The sequence below is a fragment of the Diabrotica virgifera genome, chromosome 3 (assembly GCF_917563875.1).
Source record: "Diabrotica virgifera virgifera chromosome 3, PGI_DIABVI_V3a".
NCBI classification, from domain to species: Eukaryota; Metazoa; Arthropoda; class Insecta; order Coleoptera; family Chrysomelidae; genus Diabrotica; species Diabrotica virgifera.
The window spans coordinates 224,066,991-224,090,825 of record NC_065445.1 but is presented as its reverse complement, the minus strand read 5'-3'; the positions used below and the strand labels follow the sequence as shown (position 1 = coordinate 224,090,825).

Here is a 23,835-nt window from a genome sequence, read left to right as displayed (position 1 = left end):
TAAAAAGTTCTGGATGGTCTAAAACTTAAAATACAACCATCTTATATCAAATTTTATTAATTTTATACGAGGTATGTCAAAAAGATAAATTTAGATCAAAAGTAAAGTACCTTTATAGTTCAGAATATTTCAATTAGAAGGATGTAATTACATACTGAAACATAGTTTTTAATTCTAAATAACTTTTCATAATAACAATTTTCGATATTGTGAAAAATAAACGTATTTTACTCTTGAGCGAAATTCATATTTTTTGACATACCTCGTATAAAATTGATAAAATTTGACAAAAGATGGTTGTATTTTAGATATTAGACCATGCAGAACGTTTTATTAAGAATCATTTTTTTTTTCGTAAAATTAATAATAAAAGAGTTATCTGAATTAAAATAACTGAAAATAATATTATCCATAATTAAAAAAAAAATTTAAATTAGAAGGATGTAATTGCATACTAGAATACAGTTTTTAATTCCAAACAACTTTTCATAATAGTAATTTTCAATATTGTGAAAAATAAAGCTACTTTACTCGTGAGTGAAATTCAAACTTTTTGACATACCTAGTATAATATTCAAAAAATTTGATATTTGATGGTAAAATCTTAGATTTTGGACCATGCAGAGCTTTTTATAAACAATAACTTTTTTCGTAAAATTAATAATAAAAAAGTTTTCCATATGGATACAACTTACAGGGACATACTGTATATTTATTTATGAAATAATCTTATAGAACTACAATTGAGCGATTAAAATTGCTGATTTGTGTTGTCCTCTTAATACAGTAGAGCGTCGATAATCCGAACCATGGTAATCCCAACATTCGCTAATCTGAACGCAAAAAAAATTAGGAAATTAAAAAATATGATCGCAGACCCAATTTTTGGATTTAACCCTTTCAGCACCAGTGGATGTACGACGTACATCCACTTACTATACTTCAGGACGTACGATGTACGTCAAATTTATTTTATTACGTTTGAACTGTTTTTGTTTGGATTTTTTGCTTACACTGAAAAAAACGTTTCAAAATAAATAAATAAATACATAAATAAATATTGAAAATTAGTATCTGTCTACAATTATTTAGTTTAGTCACAGTTTAGTATATCGTGGGTCGACCCCTTTTCAAACAAACAATTTTGTCCAAAGATTAGACAGGTAGAAAAATATGCGACCTTTATATTTAGTAATACATATTTAATCAGAATTAGTAAGTACATTTTGGGAAAACCTATTTTATGATTGATAAATACTGTGTTTTAAAAGGGTTTCATTAAATTTCAGGTATATTACAATTAAATAAACTTTCCAACAGGTAAACACTGAATTAGATCCAGATAAGAATGTATATTTTGCAGGTATTACAGAGTTTCTTGAGGATTAAATTAATAATCCGGAGGAAAGTTTATGTGTCCCTGCTGATAGGCTATTTATGGTTAAAATAAATAAATAAAATAGAAAATATATTAGTTTTCGATTTAGTTTCAAACTGTAGTTCGAAATGCAGTCTTCTTTGAAATTATTTTATATTATCTCGAAAACTATTTCTTATCATGCGTGACAGTGATTCAGACCCCGATTTTTTTTCGACAATATTACGTCCGGCACTGAAAGTGAATATTTTGATAGTAGTGATGATGATTTTTTATCAGACAATAGTGATGCTTCATCTGTTGGTAACAATCCACCTGCGTGGAATATGATAGGTGATCCATTTGGAGATATTCGACCTGATAATGTGCCAGAATTCCTTGGGATTCCAGGTCCAAATCCAGATGTGTTTCCTGACGAAGATGTATCTTTTACAAGGTGTGTAGATGCCTTTTTACCAGTTGACTTGTTTCATTTTATTGTGCAATGCACAAATTCTAAAGCACAATTATATTTTGCAAATCATCCGCAAGTCAATTTTAAAATTCATGGACTACAATGGCGCGATGTAACAGCAGAAGAAATGAAAATTTTTTTGGATATATCCTAAATATGGGTTTGAATAAAAAACCGCAGATATCAATGTATTGGAGTACGCGCAATAATCTAAATACTCCCTAGTTTCGAGAGAAAGGTCACAGTCTAAACCGATTTTTATCAATTTTAAAATTTTTACGATTTGCTGATCCAAATAACCTACAAGCAAATGATAGAATATGCCGTATTAGACCATTTCTAGAACGTTTAGAAAGAATATTTCAACATAACTACCAACCAAAGAAGAATGTTGTAGTCAACGAATCATTGATGTTGTACAAAGGCTGTTTACATTTTCGACAATATATTAAATCAAAGCGGTCCAGGTTCGGAGTAAAAGTTTTTAGCCTTTGTTTCTCAGATGGATACATGTACAGCTTTGAAATTTATACTGGTCAAGGTCAGCAGCAGTTTGCTCTTCCTGACGATGTTGCTAATGCTAGATTATCCCTTTCAGAAAGAATTGTAGTTTATCTTGGTAGAAATTTGCTGAACTTGGCATTCTTTCTATACAGATCATTTGTACAGTAGCACTCGACTTGCTGAATATTTATTGGAAAGAGAAACGCTACTTACTGGTACAATACGTTCAGATAGAGTGGTTCCACATATTCTAAAAAATTCTCTACTCAATAGACACGACACCAATCAGTATTTTCAAGAAAAAATAATATACTTATTTTAAAATATTTTGACACAAGGGATGTTTATGTTTTATCGACAGAGTTCACTGCAGAACTTACGGAAAGAGAGATATGTTGCAGGTGGGCAACGAGAATTTTTCATGAAACCCGCAGCAATTCAACAATACACTCACTGCATGCGAGGCGTCGATAAAATAGACCAATTACTTCATTCTTATAATTGCTGCCGAAAATCTTAAACCTGGTTTAAGAAATTAGGATTACATTCCCTTCAACGTGCAGTATTAAATTCACATTATGTTTACAAAGAATTAAGCGGCAGAAATATGTCATTATTGACCTATTTAAATTTTGTAATCGTGTATTTCGTGGAAGGGCGTTCAGAAGAGATTGACAGATTGGACGCAAATGAGCCAGTGTGTAGACGACGTCGAAGACAACATATTGTATAGTCCGCCCGCTATAACTTTTCCCATGCGGTACGATTCATTTTCAATCAAATTAAGTCAAAACAGAAAGTGAAACGTACGCCGATGTGTGTAGTATATAGTATACAGTATACAAAATGTATAATATACATTTTCGACGTTCGTTTCAATTTATGTTTTGACTTAATTTGATTGAAAATGAATCGTACCGCATGGGAAAAGTTATAGCGGACGGACTATAGTTCCAGACGGACCTGTTGTTCATACTCCTTCGACATTTCTACCTACTGCTCGTCGTCAGCGTCCACAACGAAAATGCGTTATGTGTTATTCAAATAGAATACGACGCGATACTAGATACTTTTGCAATTTGTGCCCTACTAAACCTGCCTTGTGCATACCAAATTGTTTTAATAATTATAATCATGTTTTGTAAATGTCAAAGAAAATAAATTATGTATCACTAAAGTATAAATTATGTATCATATCAATAAAAAAAACTTAAATGTATTTCTCTTTCTGTGTTATTTTTACACCCCTGATATTGTTCAGTAAAAAGTTACATCATTTTGAGCGTCCGGTTTGGGGTGGGATGGAGGAAAAGTCAGTAAATTAGTAGTTTTTTAAGTGTTTCGTCAATATTTCTAAAACTATGCTTTAGCGTAAACAATGTTCTATATAAAAATGTTCTACATAAAATATAAAACAAAAAGTTCCTATTCATAATTGTTATAAAATCAAGGTTTCCAGAGTTACGGAGGGTGAAAAGTGGAGGTTTTCGATACTTTTTATATTCTTTGGGGAATTTATAATATTATTACTGATGAAAGAAATTTTCTTTAACAGGATTTTGTTTTGTAAATAAAATTTGCTATTTCAGTGGCCGATGGTGATAAGCCCTTGAAGAAACGTCAACCTCACCACCCAAAATCATCATCAATTGCCAAAACAATATAAAAAGTATCGAAAACCTCCACTTTTCACCCTCCGTAACTCTGGAACCGTTGATTTTATAACAATTATGCATAGGATCTTTTTTGTTTAAATTTTATGTAGAACATTTTTGTATAGAACATTGTTTACGCTAAAGCGTAGTTTTAGACATATTGACGAAAAACGTAAAAAACTACTAATTTACCAACTTCTCCCCCATCTCCCCCCCTAAACCGGACGCTCAAAATGGTGTAACTTTTTACTGAACAATATGTGGACCATATAGAACAATTTGGTGTTGGAGGAAAAATTTTACTTTGGATGTCTGGGTTTGGCCTCTTTTTGGACCAATTATAATTATACTATACTACCTCCGTAACTTTGGAACTGTTCATTTTAGAAGGATTATGCATAGGGCCTTTTTATTTCAAATTTAATGTAGAACATTTTTGTATAGAAGGTTGTTCATGCTAAACTGCATAGTTATAGAAATATTGACGAAAAACGTAAAAAACTACGAATTTATCGATTTTACCCCACCCCCCCCCAAACCCGACGCTTAAAATGGTGTGACTTTTTTCCTGAACATTATATGGAACATATAGAACAATTTGGTGTTGGAGGATAACTTTCACTTTGGATGTCTGGGTTATGCCATCTTTTGAATCAATTTTATCATACTATTATAAAACAATACGACACTGAATCTCTAATCCAAATAAGTAAAAAGTGTGGGAAATCCTGGAGAATCCTGTACAGGTGCCATCTATCCGTGAGAAAAATTTGGCACAAATTAGTACATTCGGCTGCGTCTCTTTATACTTTTCACTCAACGGTATCATGCATTTTAATAGAAAATATCTTTTTTTGTACAAGTTATTACATTTTTCAGTGTAGGTTCGTTCCTATGACGTACAACGTACGGCCGTTGGTATATAAGCATGGAAACTTACGCTGTATGTCCAAACTTAAAATCGCTGGGATTATTTACCTCAAAAAATTAGTAGCTGGGGGTGAAAGGGTTAATATGACAATATGGACAAACTATGACCGCGTATTTTTGTTTTGTTTATGCAGAAATACATACAATATATTTGTTTATTATGCAGGTGTTTTATTCCTCGTAACTAAAACGTATGTACATATGTACTATGTTTATGAGCTTTGTATGTATTTTGAACATATGTTCGATAATCCGAACTACCCCTGTACCAATTAGTTCGGATTATCGACGCTCTACTGTAATTTGACATTAGATGCAGAACTAAAAGTTTATTATCGTTCATTTTCTTAAATGTAACAGTTGTCAAAACTAGGAAATTTGTTGTAAATAAACAGGAACAATCTACCTAAAAATATTCCAACTGTAATAATCTGGTAGAAAATTCCCTCTATAATAATCTGATTGGACAGAATGAAACACGTGATGAAAAATCTTACTAAATGTTAAAAAATAATCAAGTTAATGTCACTACAGCTGTTTCGACAGAGTGATGTGATGTGGTGTATTGTGTTGTGTGTCTACATTTTAAAGTACCTATTTAACTGAAGAGTTTGAGCAGTGTAGAGCAGTTTGTTTCAAGTTGGTCATTCAGAATTATATCTGTATATTTTAATTTATTAATTTCCATAGATTGTAATAAAGTTAGCTTTAAGGCCTTTATTTTGAATATGAAGAATTTGAAACTGCCCATTAACCTTCGGATGACCAAGCGGGGGAAATTTGGACCCCAGCGTATGTTTTTCTTTAATAAATTCAAAAGTATTTTCAATTTTTAACTCATTTTTTTATTTGACTTTAATATTCTAGATATCCTCATATTTTGAAATAAAAAAAATTCCCTATATTTTACGAATAAAAAATATATTCTAAAGTTGATGTTTAGTAAAATACCGTCTATTATGTGTAATTCCAAGTAGTTTTACGCTAATGACGTCGACTTTGCAAAGTAGCAAGACACTTACTCAACATACACACTACACACGACACTAATACTCTTGTTGTGACTGGCTGAATGCCATAAAGTCCATGCCATAAAAAAAACTTCATTTTTTGTTAATTGTCATTTTTGACCTGGGGTCATTTTTTACCCCCCTTGGTCATCCGTGTAACAAAAAAAGGTTGGTCATCGGAAGGTTAAAAGAATGATTATGATTTAGAAGGTGAAGTGCGCACGTAGAACCTGTTTTTCTATTGTTGAAAGCCCTTTTGTGTTCTGCTATATATTTGTTAAAGGTTCTGCCATTTTGACCTATGTAAGTTTTTGGACCACCACATGTAGGTTTGTATACACCACTCTGTAATTGCTTTTTATTTTGGCTCTTATTGTTCTTAATGTTCTCAAAGCTGGTGTTATTTGTTTCGTTTTTATGTGTTTGGCCATCTTTGTTCATATCTTGCCTGTGTATGTAATAGAGCCGAAGGTACTGGGTTTCTAGTGGTGGGAAGACTAATTTCAGGGCTTTTTTATGCAGTTTTTGGTTTAAACTAACTCATTTGTTTAAGGACAGATTCAACTTTGAAATAACTACAGTCCCTTCTCAATTTATTAGACTCACTCTAGAAATATCAGTTTTTTTACATTGTCCAGAAAAGTATCTTCAAAGTGATATGGCAAAATTAATTTCTAAAAGATTGATTTAAAAATTTTTCATATGGGTGATTGTAAAGATTTTTCTAATCAACTATTTATAATGGGAAATAGCCACAATTTTACCAAAAAAAGATTTTTTTAACGTTTCGAAGCCCAAATCGGGTTTCGTTTTTAAAATACAAAATACTACTAAAATAAACAAAAATGTTGTTGCTAAGTAAAAAAATTCTTCTAATAATTTATTTAATCTGACTCATTTATATTGGCAATTCAGACGTATATTATACATTTTAAAGTAGAAGACTTTAAAATGATATCGTCAATATTTATGAGTTGCGTTCCTGGGATGACTTTACTAAAAGATAGTTCATTCGATTACATGAAATCAATCCTAACTCAAGAATATCCGTCACAAAAAATATCATAGCATGTGATCTGTCTTTAAAAAGACAACAAATGTAACGATGACAGTAAAATTCTCGCGTTAGAGATTCCATAGTAAATCACGAGGGAAAACCAGGAAAAAACCTCGTGATACTATCCCGACATCGTAAGTATTTGACAAATTCTGACTTTAATATGTTTAAATTATAAATAATATTAATAATACATAGATATACAATAAGTAATACTAAAATATAAAACTTGTACTAACTCGATATGTTATTGACTTAATAATCGTGGTATTTTCTTTCTATTGACTTCCTCTTTCAGTATGGGTAACCACATCCTACTGCATTCTACCGAAAGAGGAAGTCAATAGAAAGAAAATACCACGATTAGTAAGTCAATAACATATCGAGTTAGTACAAATTTTAAATTTTAGTATTACTTATTGTATATCTATGTATTATTATTATTATTTATAATTCAATATTTATTTATGATATAAGTGTTAAAAGTACACGTTTAAGGCACTCATATGAAAGTTTGCAGAATGAGCGAAGCAAGTTCTGCAATTCACATGAGTGCCTTAAAAATGTACTTTTTAACACGCATATCATACAATGTTTTTTCTACAAACGTAATTACAGGACAATATCTACAAAAACTTTTACTTGAATATATTTTTTTGATATTACATCAAAATTGCCTATACGATCAATACGAACTGCAGTGCCATAAAGATTTTAAAGCACTAGTGCCTTAAAGTAGCATTTTTAACGCTTGTATGGAGTGCTAAAAATTGCATTTTTAACACGGTTGTAGAAAAACATATTAAAGTCAGATGTTGTTCTGAAGCTATTTCCTTGTGGCATTTTTTATAATTAACTATTTTCTATGGGAAATAAGCCACAATTTTACTAAAAAAAATGAATTTATTAACGTTTCGAAGCCCAAATCGGGTTTCGTTGTCAAAATACAAAATACTTCTAAAATAAACAAAAATGTTGCCAAGTAAAAAAATTCTTCTAATAATTTATTTAATCTGACTCATTTATATTGGCAATTCAGACGTATATTATACATTTTAAAGTAGAAGACTTTAAAATGATATAGCCAATATTTATGAGTTGCGTTCCTGGGACGACTTTACTAAAAGATAGTTCATTCGATTACATGAAATCAATCCCAACTCAAGAATATCCGTCGCAAAAAAATCATAGCATGTGATCTGTCTTTAAAAAGACAACCAAATGCAACGATGACAGTAAAGTTCTCGCGTTAGAGATTTCATAGTAAATCACGAGGGAAAACCAGGAAAAAACCTCGTGATACTATCCCGACATCGTAAGTATTTGGTCTTACATTTAATTTACCTTCAAAAAACTAATATCGAATTCTGACTTTAATATGTTTAAATTATAAATAATATTAATAATACATAGATATACAATAAGTAATATTAAAATATAAAATTTGTATTAACTCGATATGTTATTGGCTTACTAATCGTGGTATTTTCTTTCTATTGACTTCCTCTTTCAGTATGGGTAACCACATCCTACTGCATTCTACCGAGGAATTTGCGACACAATTGGTTTCAGTTAGCATAATTAGAGGCGCTTCTTTGATTTTTCTCTTTTTACTATCTGATTCTTTCAGGACTATACTTGAATCTCTCCACTGAACTCTATGTTCGTTATCATATGCGTGTTGACATATTTGAGATCTATCAAATTCTCTATTTTTAATATAAGACTGATGTTCACTTATTCTAACGTTTAATGGTCTTGATGTTTCACCTAAATAAAATTGTTCGCATTCACAAGGTATTTTATAAATGCAATTCTTTGTTCTTTCTTGTTCATTGTTAGGTTTAGTTTTAGATAGAATAGATCTCAATGTGTTTGTTGTTTTGAATGTTGTTGAAATGTTGAATTTATTTCCTATTGTTTTAAGTTTCTCGGATAGTCCATTTAAATTTATGGTATTGTTATTTTCCTCGTATTATTTCTTGTGAATGTTGTAGGATCCCTTTATAAGTTGTTCTGGTCCATTCGATCCAATCTTAACAATTCCTTATTTATAAACGATAAAGGATAATCATTTTTTAATAAAACAGATGTTAACAATTGTTTTTCTTCTAAAAATGAATTTTCGTTATTTTTTTCTAAATTTTTTTCCTGATTTTTCCTCGTGATTTACTATGAAATCTCTAACTCGAGAATTTTACTGTCATCGTTGCATTTGGTTGTCTTTTTAAAGACAGATTACATGTTATGATTTTTTTGCGACGGATATTCTTGAGTTGGGATTGATTTCATGTAATCGAATGAACTATCTTTTAGTAAAGTCGTCCCAGGAACGCAACTCATAAATATTGGCGATATCATTTTAAAGTCTTCTACTTTAAAATATATAATATACGTCTGAATTGCCAATATAAATGAGTCAGATTAAATAAATTATTAGAAGAATTTTTTACTTAGCAACAACATTTTTGTTTATTTTAGAAGTATTTTGTATTTTGACAACTAAACCCGATTTGGGCTTCGAAACGTTAATAAATTCATTTTTTTAGTAAAGTTGTGGCTTATTTCCCATAGAAAATAGTTAATTATTAAAGACAGAATTTCTTATTAGTTTTTTGAAAGTAAATTAAATGTAAGACCAAATACTTACGATGTCAGGATAGTATCACATGGTTTTTTTCTGTTTTTCCCTCGTGATTTACTATGAAATCTCTAACGAGAGAATTTTACTGTCATCGTTGCATTTGGTTGTCTTTTTAAATATCACATGCTATGATATTTTTTGTGACGGATATTCTTGAGTTGGGATTGATTTCATGTAATCGAATGAACTATCTTTTAGTAAAGTCGTCCCAGGAACGCAACTCATAAATATTGACGATATCATTTTAAAGTCTTCTACTTTAAAATGTATAATATACGTCTGAATTGTCAATATAAATGAGTCAGATTAAATAAATTATTAGAAGAATTTTTTACTTAGCAACAACATTTTTGTTTATTTTAGTAGTATTTTGTATTTTGACAACGAAACGGGTTTCGAAACGTTAATAAAATCTTTTTTTGGTAAAATTGTGACTTATTTTCCATTATAAATAGTTGATTATAAAAATGCCACAAGGAAATAGCTTCAGAACAACATAAAGATTTTTCTGTTGAGCAAATCTCTTCTGTTACTGCTCTTTTAGAGAATACCACATGTAGTCAAGGAGAAATTCATCGTCAGCTTATAGATTGAGTCAAAAGTCATATCCTGTTTCATCGTTTCGGAGGGGTCAGTGTAACAGAAAGCTTTCAGTTACCCCAGAGATCAACGAATTTTAAAGAATTTGGCTGTAAAACACAGAAGAGTCATATATTGTCAGGTTATTTTTGTCAGATGCTTCCAATTATTCCCCGATCTATTGCTGTAAACGAACTCAACAGATCCTAACATGATTCAAAAAGATGCTCCAATTGACAACTAACATGCAAGAAGTGTTTTTGCAAGAAGAGCAATGTGCAGTGGTATTTTTGAAGCCGTTTTTAGGCATTTGAAAGTGTAAAGTCGCTATTGATACCTCGACCAGATCGATCACAGTACCCACAGGTTTCTGTTACTTTACAGACAAAAAAGAAGCTTTTTCAGCATATTTTTTAGGACATAGGCATTATTGACTGCAAAAATATAGATGTTGATGATCACAATGTTACCATTCTGAAATTTCTTAACTCGTTTATTTTTCAACTTAAGAAAGTTTTTTGTCCAAATCAGCTGACACAGTTCTAAACCAGGATGACATAGTCAGAAATGGGGGGGGGGGTTATAACCCCCAATCCCCCCTGGTTACGCCTATGGCTCCCGCATATACAGATGATTCCAACGGACTTAAGCGCCTACAATTTCCTGTGCGTTTGGCTTTTGGAAGCATTAAATTGATTAAACTTTTTTCGTACCTAATATTTTTGAGTATTTTTTTATTTCTGTTAATTTTTAGTTATTGAACAGTAACATCCAGTAATCTATTTATCTATATAAAACAATTTCATGGATATTTCCATATTAGGGGGGGGGGTATGGTTTGAAATCAACATTTCAAACACATTTTTGTGTTTTTTTAAACTATGGTACAATTATTTTATTTTTAAATTAAATAAGCAGATTTAGCACTATTAAAAAAATATTCAATAAAATTTTCAAGGAAAAATATTGAAAAATAAGCCAACAGTTGCAAATTTTTACGGGCACCTCAAAAAAATTTGATTTTGCAATTGATATTAGAACTCGTCACTGGATTATGTAAAACAAAAAATTAAAAAACATGTTATTAGCTCATGAGATTCTCGAAGTAACACTATCAGGTTTTTTATTTTTAATGATTTTTGTTGGGATCACTGGGAAGTCAAAAAACGAAATTTTTGTAACAAATTGGTGAAAATCAACATATTTATTATTGCTAAACAAAAAATAAGCATAAAAACAAATATATCTCAACAGCGGTATCTTATAAATGTCTAAAGAAAATCTATGCAATGTTTCAGGTGGATCAGTCAAGTATTTTTTGAGTTGCAATGTCCACCGTCTTTAAAAAAGTAGTTTTGAGAAAAACGTGTTTAAAGTTTTGACAACTTCGTCTTCATCTTCTTATTTATAAATAAATAAATAGTTTATTTACGGTTATATCAATTACAATAATTACAATCATTAAACAATTCATATCATATTAACAGTTTTAGAACTCAATAATAATTACATACAATTTACACAAGACAAATGAATAGAATAAATACCTAAATGACAGTTTACAGTGACAGCCTACATTGTATTTTAAAAAGATTTAATCATCTTTTTTCGAAAACTATTCACAGAGCTAGAAAAAAGTCTACATCTAAACCATTTCCAGATTGACACATTCTTCTTATAGGTCTATTTAGACTTTAGACAATAGTTTGTTTGTTGGAATTCTAAGTGAAAAACGTCCTTAGATCTTGTGTACCTCTGAGGAACCCTAAGACCTATTCTCTGCAAAATTTGAGGCGAATCTATCATTCCGTTTACAATCTTGAAAAGAAAAACCAAATCTAGCATTAAATGACGATTTTCTAATGTTGGTATATTAAGCAATTTTAAAATGTCACAATACACTATATTATCTTCTGAAGAAATCCCTAATTTATAGCCTACAAAGCGTAGAAATTTTTTCTGAACTTTCTCAATATTTTCAATATGACATTTATATAATGGAGACCAAATAATGCTGGAATATTCCAGAACTGATCTAACCATAGAACAATACACACTTTTAAAACAATCCACATTATTGAATTCTGACAAGGTTCTTTTCAAAAATCCAAGTAATTTAAAAGCTTTATTACAAATAAAACTATAGTGATTTTTGAAACATAAAGTGGGATCAAAAAATATACCTAAATATTTGAAAGTGTTTGTTGGTTCCAGAAATATATTAAACTGCTCGTCAAAAGTTAGGGATATAGAAAATTCTGCTGATTTTCATAGTTGATTTTTTCGAGAACAGACGGATTCCGCTATTTTTTTTTTACTTTTCTTTAGTATTTACACAGTTGTGCAAAGGTTTACTCAAACTTATTTTTTGTACTTATACCGGGTGGAAGAAAAAAATATGTTTTTCTTGTGTTAAGTTTGAGACACCCTGTAGGGAGAACGAGGTACAAATGTGAGTAAACATCAGAATAATATTGTAGTCTTATGTTTTGTGAACATGCTGTTGTTTGAATATCCCTGATATATTTAGAAACAAAAAAATAGACGGTTTTGTAATTTAACATGTGGTTTAAACGAATCAAAAGTTTGAGACACCTTGTAGGGAGAAAAAGGCACAAAGGTGAGTATACCCCGATATTATGTTGTAGTCTCTTATTTTTGTAATATTTTATTTTTTAAATTTCTCTGATATCATTAATAACAAAGAAACTAGACGGTATTACTCTTTAATATGTTTTTCTATGTTTCACATGTGTGATGTGACGCATGTCGTTAGTTAAAACACATATTAAAGAGTAATATCGTCTAGTTTCTTTGTTATTAAAGATATCAGAGAAATTAAAAAAACAAAATATTCACAAAATATGAGACTACAACAAAATATCGAGGTATACTCACCTTTGTGCCTTTTTCTACCTACAAGGTGTCTCAAACTTTTGTTTCTGTTAAAACACATGTTAAATTACAAAACCGTCTATTTTTTTATTTCTAAAGATATCAGGGACATTCTAAAAACAAAATGTTCACAAAACATAAGACTACAATACGATTTCGATATATACTCCCATTTGTACCTCGTCCTCCCTACAGGGCGTCTCAAACTTAACATAAGAGAAACATTTCTTTTCTTCCACCCGGTATAAGTACAAAAAAAAGTTTGAGTAAATCTTTGCATAACTGTGTAAATACTAAAGAAAAGTCTAAAATAATAAAAAAAAAAAGAATGTGTGTGTACTTTGTACGCACGCAAGAAGATATTCTTCTATTATATAGGTAATTTAAACGAAGTAAATATACTTAACAGGTTATTTGTATTTTATTTAAAAATTAAACTAACTTTATTATCTACCACTTTCAAAAAATTTTTATTAAAACAACCAAAAATAAAAAAAAAACATGAATCGCCTAGGATTCGAACCCGCGTCCTTCCAATCTCGGAGCTAACGCCCTACCAACTACTCCAGCGAGGTCCTTGTAATTGACATGTAAGTTTCGGATATAATTACACAACACGGCGACAAATAGACAGTGTAAAAATGTTATGCCTACATAATATTTTATTATTTTACTACAGAGAAACACAAATCCAAAAACACAAGAATTATAATAAATAATACATTTACTAAAAACACTAATATATTCTTTTAATGACTTATTTGCACGGTTACAGATACATACATACCTATCTTGAAAGATTAGCAACAAACTACATGCTGTCTGTGTGCGCAGGCGCGCAGATTCATGTACAATTTTACCCTCAATCGAATCGCGCCTAAAGAAGAATATCTTCAAAAAAAAATTTTCTATATCCCTAACTTTTGACGAGCAGTTTATTTATAGAGTAATTAAAACAGATAGGTTGTGAGTTTCTAAAAAAGCTCATTGTTTTACATTTATCGATATATTAGGTGAAATGTCATTTTTTGTACACCATTGTGAGAAATTGTTTAAATCTTTTTGCATTTTTACACAGTCTCTAACATCCTTAATACATAATTCTAAAAATTTTCAAATCACCAGCATACAACAAAATAACACAATTTTCATAGATTTCTAAAATGTCATTTATGAAACAAATAAAAAGAATAGTCGATAAATGACCACCCTGTGGGACGCCAGACCTAACCAAAATCTCTTCAGGAGGACAGTTCTTGACTTTGACAACCTGAAGCCTGTCTGCCAGGTAGCTCTCCAACCACTTAAGTAGGGATCCATGAATTCCTAGTGCTTCTAGTTTACTTGTCAAATCGTAAAGTAATGCACATCTGAATATGTTTTTGAATCATGGGGTAATCTACAAAAGAGAAGGGGAACCGTTGTATGTTTCTCCTTACACTCAAGCGTGCCGGCGCAAAACCATCTCTGGTAATTTTGCTCCCATCAATTTGAAATTTTCAGAGAGTGTTCTTGAAGTTGTGTACTTTTATTTAAAATAATAAAAGAAAATTAAAAATTTCAAACCATACTCCCCCTTAAGAACAATATTACTGATAATTATGCATAAGTAAAATTTTGAAATGTGATGAAAAAAAATAATTTGTGTGTTAATAGGTTAAGATCATATTACACACTTTGTATACAATTCTGAATAAACATTTTTAGGTTTCATCTGGAGATGGTTTACCCACTAGTTTATGCAGGGGTTGTGAAGACAAGTTAAAAAGTGCCTATGAGTTTAGAAAGTTGTGCCAAAAATCTGATACAACTTTAAGGGATCTTACACAGGATAGTAAGAAGGGTATTAGGCAAGAAGAGGATATAGTAGTACAACCTGATTTACACAATGACGTTTTTGATGTTGAAGATGAAGATAATATTCCACTTATAGAACGAGGAGTGAAGAGAAAAAGAGGCAGACCTAGAAAAAAGGATATTGAGTTAACATGCAATGTTTGTCACAAAATATTGCAGACACCAAAAGGCCTTAGGGTTCATCTTCGTTCGCATCCAGGTAAGAAACTAAGACACTTCATTTTTGCGAAGCTAAGTATAATAGAACTAATCATTCAATAAGATGTACTGTGTGTAAAAGCCAAATGGAATATAGTATATTATTCAACGAGCATGTAATAGCCATTACATGCGAGTAGAATACTATACTTTTTCTACGACCTTTTTTTATTTTAATTAGTAAAAAATTTAATTATCAACTACTCGAGATTTAAATTATAATAATTTACAAGAATACCTAAATGCTATTTACCCCTAGTACGTGGCTGAATACATAATTGGTTGCCTACTATTACCAAATTATTATTTATTGTAAAAATACAACTAGAAATAGTCAATCTAAGTTCTATTCGTTTCCGAAAAATTATAAGCTTAAATTTTTACCTATTGTCAATTAATCTAATAAATAGGAAATGGCTGTTGTCGGTGGACGTATTTCAATAGTTATAATGTATATTTACATTTAACTATATATAATATAATAATATAACTACTATACATAATATGTTATAACATATTTAACACAATATAACTTGAAATATAAGCACAATATTAGTTATAAATTCTAATTAACATAAACAAAATGAGCTAATGTCATTGTCACTAAAATAAATGATAAACGTCAAATTTTTAGTAAACAAGATATGGACGTAAAAAATATACTGACATTGTTACAGTTAAAATTCTTTAAAAAATTTTTCGAAGTTAATTATTGATATAAATTACAATAATTATTGTATTAAATAAACAACCTTAAATAATTTTATTTGCAGTTTATATACGATTAATATTAAAAGTGGCATGCGTCACTTGAATCTAACTTCAGCCCGTGAGTAATGACCCGTGAGTAACTTCAGCCCGTGAGTAATGAATTATTACTAACGGGTACAGTAATGGGTGCTATTATCTATGAAAAAATAGCGAATAATGAGCATGTTATTAAACGGTCGTAGAAAAAATACATTATTTGGTCATTTAGCGGTTTTGGAAATAAATCCCGAAACAGATCTAATCTTTATTTTTAAATTGTGATTTTTTGGCATATCATACTAGTGACATCGTTCATCTGATCGTGATGACATAATCAGTATTTTTTTTTAAATGGGAATAGGTGTTTTGTGCTAACTCATTTGAAAGGTTATTCAATTCTCTATTCAGTAATATAAACATTAACATACTTAATTATTTATACCTACACAAAAAAGATTTTTTAACTAAAATTAATTGACACAAAAAAAAGAATGTATGTAATTTATTTAATCAAAATACATTTTACTTATGTCAGAACGCAGAAAAAATGTTTATTTGATAAATGCTTTTCGCTTAAATTCAGTGTTCAAGCTATCACCCTTCTGCATCTTGGCAGTTTGAACATTTAATTTAAGCGAAAAGCAATATTTATTTGTCCCATAATTTTTTTTAGTTTTATGACAGTATTAAATTATTATATTTTGAATGAAATAAATTACATACATTCTTATTTTTGTATCAATTAATTTAATTCAAAAAATTTTTTGGACGCCCTGTATAAATAATTATGGTATTACTGAATAGAGAATTTAAGAACCTTTCAAATTAGCTAGCACACGACCCCTATTCTGATTTAAAAAATCATCATTTATATCATCACGCTCAGATGGATGACATCTCTAATATGATATACAGGGTGAGTCACCACTAACGCGACGGAAGATTACAGCGAAATGGTAAAAGATTTGAAAAAAATTTAAATTGAATAGTTTGTAAGTTGATAAAAGCTACATTTTAAAATTATTTTGAAATATACAGGGTGTCCCAATAAATGGCGGCGTATCAAAGTTATATTTTTTCTTATGGAACACCATGTATTTTATTGAATTTTTTAATTGTCCGCAAAAAATAAGGTATAGTTTGATAAGGCTTCCCTATACCTATGTACAGAGTGTTCTGAGTTATGTTGACTTTTCTTAAAATGTAAAGTTTTAAAAGAAGGCTTATTCTCAAGTTATTTACGAAATTATAAAAACATTACTTTTACATCTAACTAGTTGGATATTGGTTGAATGTATTCCATGATTAATTATTACACATTTGTCTACAGGGTGTTCAAAATTTACAGTTTCATTAGTGGAGTATTCAATGTGTCATATGATGCTTACTTATTTTAAATGGAACACCATGTATATTAATAAATAATTATACTAAACAAATTTACCTCTTTCGAATGGTATATGGATGTCCTATACCTAGGTGTCATAGTTTTTGCGTAATTTACAATTATTTAAATTCTTAATCTGTAAATCGATTTTAAAACAAAAGATGTAGTTAATTAATGTCATTGTATGACATTGTCAGTTTATGACAGTACGGTCTGGTAATTATTATCAAAACTATAAACATCGGTGTATGATATTCAAATTTTTTTTACTTAAAAATGGCTTTGGCAGATTGGCAATTACATTCAAATTTAATTGTTCCTAAAAATGAATAATCACGATATCTATGAAAGAGTAGACATGCTACTTTTCATTGGGGAATATTTTTAAAATTGTCTCTTAGCTTCTAAAGTTTATGCTTAAAGGTATCCTGATAGAAGACACCCAAAAAAGGACGGTTTTGAGAGATTTCTCGATAGATTCCGTGCTACTGGTAATGTTGCATAGGTACGAAAAGTTAATAAAAATAAACCATTTATTTTTAATGACGTCAACGAACTTGATATCCTGCTTTCTGTTACGGAAAACCCAAATACTAGTACGTGAAAAATTTCTAGTCAATTTTAAATCAGTCAAACGAGTGTATGTAGAATACATAAGAAAAACCACTACCATCCGTATAAAACTCAACTACACCAGCATTAGACAGAACAGGAACGTTTAACTTTTCGTTTATAGACTTAAGAATTTGGAGAAGATCCTGATTTTTTTTTAAGAATGTATTGTGTACAGACGAATCTACCTACTTTTCATAATAATCGTGTAGTTAATAGACATAGCTTTCATTTTATTATGATACAGTAAACAAACATTTTACTGTTGATCACCAACACCGATGAAGTGTTAATGTTTGGAGTTTGGGGCAGTATTCTGAGCGAGTACGTTATCGATCCATATTTTTTTGACGGAAATCTGAATAGAGCAGCTTTTTTAAATATCTTAAAACAAGTTTTTTGGATCCTTCTCAAAATCTTCCACTTAGCGTGCGAACAGACATGTGGCTCCAATTGGACGGATCTCCTGCTTATTTTTGACGTGACGTTAAGAACAACCTCAACATAAAATTTAGAAATAAATGGATAGATATATTCGGTCCATATATTTGGCCACCTAGGTCACCAGGATTGACCAAGATGAATTTTTTTAAATGGGGTTATATTAAAAATATTGTAAAAGCTACACTTCCTATCCTACTACTTCAGATGATATTTTTATGAAATTAAGAATTTCGAACGCTTTTGCGTCTATAACATCAGCTATGATAAATAATGTAAACAAATAATTTAAAATCGCTGTTGTATAAACATTTTGAACATGTATTACATAACTGATAATTTTTTACTTATTCGCGGTGTGCAAGAACTTGGAAGGGAATTGAGAAACGATTGTGCGCGAATAGCGGAGAAATATTGCAACTTTCTTAAATAATTCATATTGTCAATTGAAATTGTCAAATTGACGTACATTTCATATCTACTGTCATTGAAGAATAAAAATTATATGTTGCTCCACAATATTGATATGATATGCAATTATTATATAAAGGTAAATTTAATTAATTGTATTTTTCTTGCAGTACTGCATTTTAATAACTAATTTTATTTACTACATCTAATTGTTTACGTTTTAATAACATAACCTGAATCTTATTTTTTCTTCTTATTATTTTTTTGGACTATGGCCTTGACAATTATCCAGTAACCAGGACTAATATAATTGGCCAATATAATTAAAAGTGCGAATAAAGTTGCAGAGCGTAGAAATAGGTGTCGCTTTGCCGAACTTGCACGGTCCCAATAGTAAGTTGTGGTTCATTTTGTATTTAGTTATTTTCTTAATATTATTACTTAATAACGAAAAAATTGCAAAGCAAATAAAAATATAGCTATATATTTATTTACAACTACACTCTATAACAACTATGCCAAGATGATGGGTTTAAAAATCCGAGAGTGACTATTAGTCCAGAAAGCCACTGCGCATCCGCTAGGAAAAATATTCTAATTCGGATTTTTTTGCACAATCTTACACAAAAAGGACCCCTTTTAACAAATTTGCATGTTGCCAGGACCAAAAGTTGGTCAAAAATTTTTTAATCGTTTTTTTTTTGTTTTTTTACTAAAATTATTTTTTTTGCATGGAACAAATTTTTTTTAGGTTTTTTGGATCATTCCAAACAGAAAAGGTCTTTAGTAACTTTCCTCTAAAGTTGATACTTTTTGACATATAAGCGATTAAAAATTGAAAAATTGCGAAATCGGCCATTTTTAACCCTCAAAAACTATGTGAAAAACTGAAAATTTGAATGTTGCCAAGGTAGGTAGATATTATTTAAACATTGATTGATGAAATGCCGAAGAGTTTTTTGCAATACAATATAAAAAACCGCTTTGTTTTTTAATTGCCAATCAAGCGTGCGCGAAACTATTTTCCACCGTTGCATGTGTATGCAGTATGGTGCAAATGAAAGGAATAAATTCGTTATTTCGTAAACAGGCGACTTTAAGGAAAAATCCCGAAATAGGTCGATTTTTATTTTTAAGTTATGATATTGTGACATATATGGTATGCTAGTGACGTCATCAATCTGGGCGTGATGACGTAATCGATGATTTTTTTAAATGAGAATAGGGGTCGTGTGTTAGCTCATTTGAAAGGTTCTTCAATTCTCTATTCAGTAATATAAACATTTACATAATTATTTATACAGGGTGTCCAATAATTTAATTTTTTTGTCAATTTGCCAAATGATTTAATTTAATAAAAATTTTTTGGACACCCTGTATAAATAATTATGTACATGTTTATATTACTGAATAGAGAATTTAAGAACCTTTCAAATGAGCCAGCACACGACCCGTATTCTCATTTAAAAAAATCATCGATTACGTCATCACGCCCAGATGGATGACGTCACTACTATACCATATATGTCACAATATCATAACTTAAAAATAAAAATCGACCTGTTTCGGGATTTTTTCTTAAAGTCGCCGGTTTACGAAATAACGAATTTATTCCTTTCATTTGCACCATACTGCATACACATGCAACGGTGGAAAATAGTGTCGCGCACGCTTGATTGGCAATTAGAAAACAAAGGGGTTTTTTATATTGTATTGCAAAAAACTCTTCGGGATTTCATCAATCGACGTTTAAAGAATATCTATCTAGCTTGACAACATTCAAATTTTCAGTTTTTCACATAGTTTTTGAGGGTTAAAAATGGCCGATTTCGCAATTTTTCACTTTTTAATCGCTTATATGTCAAAAACTGTCAACTTTAGAGAAAAGTCACTAAAGACCTTTTCTGTTTGGAATGATCCAAAAAACCTAAAAAAAATTTGTTCCATGCAAAATAACTAATTTTAGGAAAGAAACAAAAAAAAAAACGTTTAAAAAATTTTTGACCAACTTTTGGTCCTGGCAACATGCAAATTTGTTAAAAGGGGTCCTTTTTGAGTAAGATTGTGCAAAAACTCTGAATTAGAACATTTTTCCTAGCGGATGCGCAGTGGCTTTCTGGACTATATAAATATTTTTAATGTCGATGTACCGTTGAAAGAAAATTGTAAATTACGCAAAAACTATGACTCCTCGTTATAGAACATATAAAATATACCATTCGAAAGAGGAACAACCTGTGTTTAGTATAATCCTTGATTAATATACATGGTGTTCTAATAAAATAACCATCATATTATGCTACATTGAATAATCCAATAATGAAACTGTAAATTTTGAACGCCCTGTAAATAAATGTGTAATAATCAAGCATGGAATGTATTAATTATAAGATAGTTACCAGACCGTATTGTCATGAAATGACAATGTCATACAATGACATTAATTAACTTCATCTTTTGTTTTAAAATCGATTTACAGATTAAGAATTTAAATAATTGTAAATTACGCAAAAACTATGACACCTAGGTATAGGACATCCATATACCATTCGAAAGAGGTAAATTTGTTTAGTATAATGATTTATTAATATACATGGTGTTCCATTTAAAATAAGCATCATATGACACATTGAATACTCCACTAATGAAACTGTAAAATTTGAACACCCTGTAGACAAATGTGTAATAATTAATCATGGAATACATTCAACCAATATCCAACTATTTAGATGTAAAAGTAATGTTTTTATAATTTCGTAAATAACTTGAGAATAAGCCTTCTTTTAAAACTTTACATTTTAAGAAAAGTTAAAATAAATCAGAACACTCTGTACATAGGTATAGGGAAGCCTTATGAAACTATACCTTATTTTTTGCGGACAATTAAAAAATGCCAAAAAATCACAATTTAAAAATATAAATCGATGTGTTTTGGGATTTATTTCCAAAGTTGCTCAATGATGAAATAATGAATCTATTTCATTTGACTTTTACGCTCTATAGGTAATCATGATAAAACAGTTTTAATGCATCCTTGTGAAAAGTATGATCAAAAATTTACAGAGGCAGCTGAGTTACCCCGCCACACTAAGAATCAAGAAGAAGCAGAGGATACCAAAAAAGAAAAGGAAATCAAAACAGAAGATGAAATAAAAACCGAAGTAGCAGATCTTTTTGCTGCAATCCAAGATAGTGAGAAAAAAGGTGATGAGGTCCAAGAGATTGAGCCAGATATCAGCCACTTCAGTGACCATGATGACAATGTGTTTAACGATTTCCCCCCAAGTGACATAGACAATGATGACAATGATGAAGACTTTACCCTTACCAATGTAAAAGAAAAAAAACCGAAAAAGGAGCGGAAGAAGAGGAAATCCAAGCAAGTTGATGACAATGGGACAGAAAAAGACAAAGCTACATATGAGTGTAAAGAGTGTTCAAAGGTTATGACAACATACATTGGATTGAAGATTCACATGAGGAAACACACTGGGACAGATTTGGCAACTTGCAATGTAAGTTTTTTTTGCTGAATTTTGTATTTCAATTTATTTTATTGATTATTTTGTTCATAGAGATTTTGACCAATAGAACGATAACTACCTGTTGTCATTAAATAAGCATTTAGTGACATTAATCACAATTAATGTTTTACAACTTGTCAAAGTGAACACCATGATCAGGTTTATAACAATTGTGTGTTTAATTGTACTAATTTGTGCATAAATAAATCACAATAAAATTTTTGTTTTGAACAATTTTATTCATATGATATTTATAATCTTTTTGAATTACACTCAACCTCTTAACATTACCGATATGTATTGCCCTCATTACAATTTGACATAATTTTTCTCCCCTTCGAGTCTGGAACTTAAAGCTGTCAAAGTGTCACTCGGGATACAAATTGGTAATTTTAGAGCTCTTGTGTAATTACAAGTGAAAATTTTAGTAGCTGATTTCTTTGACATAAAAATAAGTTAAATAATAAAAATATCAGTTGTTACCAGTCATTACCTTTTAGGGCCGGTTTTTCAGTTCTGGGTTAACCTATTTAATTCTCGGCCACAAATATTTATGGTAAATCAGTTTTTCTGCATTCATTGCAGAAAATCCATCATCCATTGCCATCATTTTATCTGTGGAATATTATAGCATTTATAAAATACTGAAATTAAAATCCAACTATAGCCTCATGTTTTTTCAACATTTTGTTTTTTGATTCATTCGCTTATGTTGGATAATAAAAAAGTTAGGTACTTTAACAACTAGCCGTGTTTTTCATCAATACAGCGTGTTTTTAAATAATAATTGGCAAACTTTAAGGGGTAATTCTGCATAAAAAAATAATGACAGTTTGCATTATCAACGATATGTCTGCAAATGCTTCGTTTCCGAGATAGGGGGTGTTGAAAGTTTTCTTAAAAACTGACGATTTATTTATTGCTTTAAAACCGGTTGAGGTATGCAAATGAATTTGGTGGGTTTTAAGAAGTAGTTATTGCACATTTTTTGACATACAATTAAGAATTTAATATTCACCATTGGCGCGCATACGGGTAATATGAAGGCTTATATTAAACGTATGCGCGCCAATGCTGAATATTAAATTCTTACTTGTATGTCAAAAAATGTACAATAACTACGTCTTAACACCCACCAAATTTCATTTGCATATCTCAACTGGTTTTTAAGCAATAAATAAATCGTCAGTTTGTAAGAAAAATTTCAACACCCTCTATCTCAGAAATGAAGCATTTGCGGACATAGGTTTATAAAGCAAACTGTCATTATTTTTCAGGTAGAATTACCCCTTAAAGTTTGTCGCACTTATTTAGAAACACCCGTATTGATAAAGAACATGGCTAGTTGTTAAATGTCCTAACTTTTTTATGGTCCTACTTAAGGGAATGAATCAAAAAACAGAATGTTGAGAAAACATAAGGCTATAGTTGGGTTTTAATTTGAGTATTTTATAAATGCTAGAATATTCCACAGGGTGATGCGAAGTTTAAGAAAAAAACACACTTTCATTGGTACACCCGGTATGCAATGAAAATTTACATGTTTAGC

General features: G+C 30.2%; 1 protein-coding gene across 1 annotated transcript in view; it reads left to right on the top strand.

The window, feature by feature from the left end:
• The window catches only part of LOC126881547 (zinc finger protein 852-like), an 83,251-nt gene that overhangs the window by 4,897 nt on the left and 54,519 nt on the right, over positions 1-23,835 (top strand). The window contains exons 2-3 of the mRNA XM_050645876.1: positions 14,814-15,162; positions 21,826-22,277. Coding sequence (XP_050501833.1) covers positions 14,814-15,162; positions 21,826-22,277 — 801 coding nt within the window. The remainder of the gene's footprint in view (positions 1-14,813; positions 15,163-21,825; positions 22,278-23,835) is intronic.